The sequence below is a fragment of the Centroberyx affinis genome, unplaced genomic scaffold (assembly GCF_046629955.1).
Source record: "Centroberyx affinis isolate AG114_WGS23_722 - 3 ecotype Tasmania unplaced genomic scaffold, CSIRO-AGI_Caff_v1 ptg006250l_1, whole genome shotgun sequence".
Taxonomy (NCBI): domain Eukaryota; kingdom Metazoa; phylum Chordata; class Actinopteri; order Beryciformes; family Berycidae; genus Centroberyx; species Centroberyx affinis.
Genome location: NW_027283180.1, coordinates 32,501 through 37,500, shown reverse-complemented (window position 1 = coordinate 37,500; position 5,000 = coordinate 32,501). Strand labels below are relative to the sequence as shown.

The window sequence follows — 5,000 nt, the reverse complement described above, 5'->3', positions numbered from 1 at the left end:
GTGTTTCCAGACGTTAAACTGAGCCCTGTACTGGCCGAGATGTCTGGTCCATTGCTTACCATCAAGGACTCTGGGTTTAAATGTCGATTTTGACATGAGTGTCATGTTATAATGTGGATTTTTTTGTGAGATTTCATCAGTTTATCTGATGACCTAGGGCTTTAGGAACTGCACTTTATGACAGCCTTCCTGATGTCTGTGCAGTTCCTTTACCCCTTAAATATATATGTTGAGTAATTTATTTATTATTTTTTCTTTTCTATTTTCTGGTTGTTTGTCATTTTTTTGCACACTGTGCTTGTTGAGTGTTCGCACTTGTGATGCGGATTATACATCCTCTTGTGCTCCATCTAGTTAATGTATGTATTTTCTTGTGTGCATCTAGAGAGGACTACACACTAAGTATCTGCTGAACTACACTTCCCATCTGAGCAAGAGCAATACAGCACAGGTGTTCTCTGTACAGCTGATTGCATTGATGATCATATATGGGCCTAGTTCATTGTGAAGGCTGCTTTGCCCTGATGAAGGTCTTGTGACCGAAAGCTTGGCACTTGATTTATTAAAGAAACTTGCATGGATCTAAGTGTGCAGAACCTTCTTCCTTAATACAAGCCTCCTTTAAAAAAGCGAACAGCAGGTCTTCAGTGGAGGATCTTATATGGTGCTATAGCAGTGAATGCTTTTATTTTGATTCTTAATCCAGTGGTGGTAAACAAATGTCCTTTCTGTGGGTTAACTGAAATAGTTTTTAGAGTGTAACAGACTTTCAGTTTTATTTAAGCTACTCACTGATGTTTTTAGAGATTGTGATGAAAATTTTTCTGTTACTAATTTCATTTTTGGAGCAGGATATAGGAAAAAAATAATACAACAAAATGGCAACTACTTAATTTTCTGGTGGGAGAAGCTAAACTCTCAGTCTATATTATATATATATTTAAAACAAAGTGGAAGATAAACCAGGCCAGGATGCAATATCAGTGTGGTGCTGTAATGTGAAGGCTAGAGTCTGGCTAGATTTCAGATTTTTATAAAGCTGTAGACAATTTGGAGACTTTTACTCGAGAATGGTGCCATGGGAATGTAATTTGCAATGTAATTAAAGACATATTTAATATCTGAAATTCTATTTTTATAATTGTTCCCTATGAATGTTCTTGTTGTGTGTTGTTTTTTGGGCATTGTAGCTGTAATGAAAACAGGTTTTTAATATAACGTAAATAAAGTAATTTTATTTATGTTATATACGTTCTCTCTCTCTCTCTCTCTCTCTCTCTCTCTCTCTCTCTCTCTCTCTCTCTCTCTCTCTCACCCAGCAGCAGGAACTTGCGGCTGTCTCCATACAGCTGCAGCAGGTCGGAGCAGAAGTGGTCGATGTTGGATCCCAGTCTGTATTCCCTCAGCAACACCGCAAACTGCTGCAGCTCCCCAGGACTCAGCTTACTGCGCAGCTACACACACACACACACACACACACACACACGACCCAAGTGATTGATTTTGTGTAGCTAACCAAAGTATCTGGTCAGCTAACCATCACTGTCTTGTGGTTAACACATCTGATTAGCACACTAGCTAACGTATCTAGTAGCAGCTAGCGTTAGCATGTTAACATTAACTAAGACAAACCCCTGAAAAACCCCTGAAAAATTGCAACTACAATTCTGTAAAACCATATTAAACATTCACCAAAATTCTCCCTGAATATTCAAGCATATTTTTCTAGTTGGTAGTAGTTGTATGCTAACATCAACATCAGTGTGTTTGCTGGCTAGTTAGCTAGCTAACAGTTTGTTCAGGTTAACTGAGCTGACTCTTCTCAAGCTACAACTCTTCATGTTTTGGAGTAGAGACTAGGGCTAAAGACAAGACAGTTTACTGTGTCACAGTAACCTACATTTGGAAACAAATCCACCTTATCACACTATTCACTTTTACTGAGAACGTTACTGAATGGATCTACAGCCACACCACAACAAGCTGACTCAGCTGCTTGATACACATTTACACTTTATTAACTAACACACAATTCTACAATGTTCCTCCATGATGGAGACACAGCTGGTTGCCCACCCACCCACACACACACACACAGACACACACATGTTTACTTAAGTCACTTTTGGGGTATTTACATAGACTTACATTCATTTCCTGGACACCCTACCCTAACCCTAACCATAACCCCTTGCCTAAACCTAACCCTGTTCAGTGAAGCAGTTGTGGTCAGAGCTCTGGGTAAACATCTACACACAACCAACCTAACCTTAACCTAACACTAACCTTAACCTAACCCTAACCTTAACCACGGACCCAAAAATCAGCTTTTTACCTATTGGGGACACGGCTTTTGTCCCCAATTGCACAAGCCGTCCCCAATCAACTGGTCTTAAGTCTGGTGTGTGTCCCTGAAAGTAAGTTAAGTCATACCCACACACACACACACACACACACACACACTCACAGTGATCATGTACTCCTGCATGAGCAGCAGAGCAGGGTTGCTGTCTCCTCCGTCGCTGACAGAAGCCAGACTGCGATGGGAGTCCTGCAGAGACAGAGACGAACTGTCACTGTACGTCTCACTGTAGTACAGCTCAAAGGCTTCCTGGGACCCATCGCTGTGGAGAGAGAGAGAGAGAGAGAGAGAGAGGAGAGAGAGAGAGAGAGAGAGTGAGTTTGATTAATCAAACACCATCACAGTCACAAAAGTGACACAAGGCAAACAAAGCAATTTCCCTTGTTTTCCTCCCACCAACCCACTCCACCCCCACCCTCTAACCCCTAACATGATGAACGAAGGCAGTGTACATAGATAAAAACACAAAAACACAAAAACCGACACAAACACAAGCAAACAAACATTAACAAAACTACTAGTACAACCAACCCATTCCTCCCAACCCCATCCCCCTGCTACCCAGGAATCCCATGATCATTATAGACATAAACCAGCAGCATTCAGACACAAAGGAATTAGATAATTATGCTAATTGGGAGAGAGAAATCTATCATTTTAGTGGTCTGTCCTCCAAGTTCAGAGGAAGATGCAAAAATAGCAAGCAGAGAATGTTCTGTTATGTTTGGAAGTATTGCTGTTAGGAACACAGGTGAGCAGCAGCTCCGCCCTAGAGCACTTTTATTGGTTTGAAGCCCACAGTGGCTCCGCCCTTTTCTGACCAACTGTTCTGCTTGAATTTCTCCTGCATTAGTTTGAGGAGGTGTGGCTACGTGAGATTATGGTACATTATGTCATTACAGGTAAATGAGACACTAAGTAAAGAACTAAACAATAAAAATGAATGATAAAAAAATTAACAGAATTTCCAAAATTGTGCCTGCTGTTTGCTGATCAGATCATGATAACCAGTTTCCTCCATGTTTGTTATTAACAACAGTCACTGCAGAAGCCCCGCCTCTCTGTTGATCCGATTGGACGGTAGAGAAAAGACAGACAGTGACGCAGCGCGCCTCTCTGCTGTGAGTTCAACTTTCTTCAACTTGGGGCGCTCAAGGCGCTCTTCCAAAAACACAAGGTGCCTAGAGCAAAAGAACACACACACACACACACACACACACACACACACAAAAACACACACACACACATGTGCTACTCACTAGGAACTGCAGCAGCTGAACTCAGCATCATAACTATAGGACATGTCAGTCAGACAGCTGTCACCTGGACAGAGAGAGAGAGAGAGAGAGAGAGAGAGAGAGGGCAATCTGGCTTAAAATATACACAATTTAAAAACTGAGACAAACTCCTGAAAAATTGCAACTACAATTCTGTCCATATTAAAATGATAATACCCCAAATCCCCCTGATTCTCCCTGAATATTCAAATTCAAAAAAGAGCAATTATTAGTTTAATTAAATTTAGTGTTAGCAGTGGCTTGTAGTTGTGGTTAGTAGCAGATTGGTGATAAAACTGAAAAGCCTCTACTGGTCTATTGGGACCTTTGATTTATGTAAATGATATGATAAATACGTTTTATCCGTCATACTATGGACTTCACATGACTTCATTGGCTTTGCATTGGATATGAGTATGAAAAGTTTATATGAAGTTATAAAGCTGATTTCACTCTTTTTGTTCCAGTTGTGACAAACAGAACCTTGAGTCTGTCACTCACTCCTCTGCAGCCAATAGCGGTCGGGCATGGTGTAGTGAAATCCCGCCCTGTCCACACACTCGATGGTCTGATGGCCGTAGATGATCTGGAACATTTGGCAGATCAGAGAGCAGTACTCCTCCGCAGCGTCCTACACACACACACACACACACACACACACACACAGACACACACACAGAGATACATGCATATTATAAACTCCAACCAGTAAAACATCACAGATTTTTGAACAGTCCCGCCCCTCTGCCCCTCCCATCAAACTGCCTTTCTCTGACTAATATTCCATTGGGTCACACTTTTGATTGATCCCTCCTTGCATTATGACCCGCCCCGACACCTGTTTCAGCAGGAAATACATCACATGAGGAACTAAATAATCTGTTTCATGGCATCTTTAAGACACAAACTGCAAACTGCAACTGTAAAATTAAATAAAATCCAAAATCAAGAATAAATAGTGCAAATATATAAACCTTTCACCATTATCTTTTTCAGTTCATTTGAAACCAGCAAGCAGTCTGGAGTCTGGACAGAAGCTTCACATGACACAGAGTCAACTGGACAGTTTATCCAGAGCACCATGACACACACACACACACACACACACACACACACACACACACTCCAACAGTTTATCCAGTGCGTAATGATGGTGTTCTAAATATGACAGTCAGCGAATCTCTCACTCTCACAGTTTATCCTACGTATGATGACGTGCACACACACACACACACACACACACACACACACAGTTGATCCAACACAGAATGGTGGCATTCCAACAATGACACACACACACACACACACTGCCAATTACTGTTTCTCTCACATACACACACACACACACACACACACACACA

The 5,000-nt window shown here is 41.4% G+C and overlaps 1 protein-coding gene across 1 annotated transcript in view; it reads right to left on the bottom strand.

The window, feature by feature from the left end:
* ccm2l (CCM2 like scaffold protein) overlaps nucleotides 1-5,000 on the bottom strand; it is a 22,788-nt gene that overhangs the window by 8,996 nt on the left and 8,792 nt on the right. Inside the window, 4 exon segments of the mRNA XM_071512400.1 lie at nucleotides 1,316-1,454; nucleotides 2,468-2,624; nucleotides 3,622-3,685; nucleotides 4,141-4,270. Coding sequence (XP_071368501.1) covers nucleotides 1,316-1,454; nucleotides 2,468-2,624; nucleotides 3,622-3,685; nucleotides 4,141-4,270 — 490 coding nt within the window.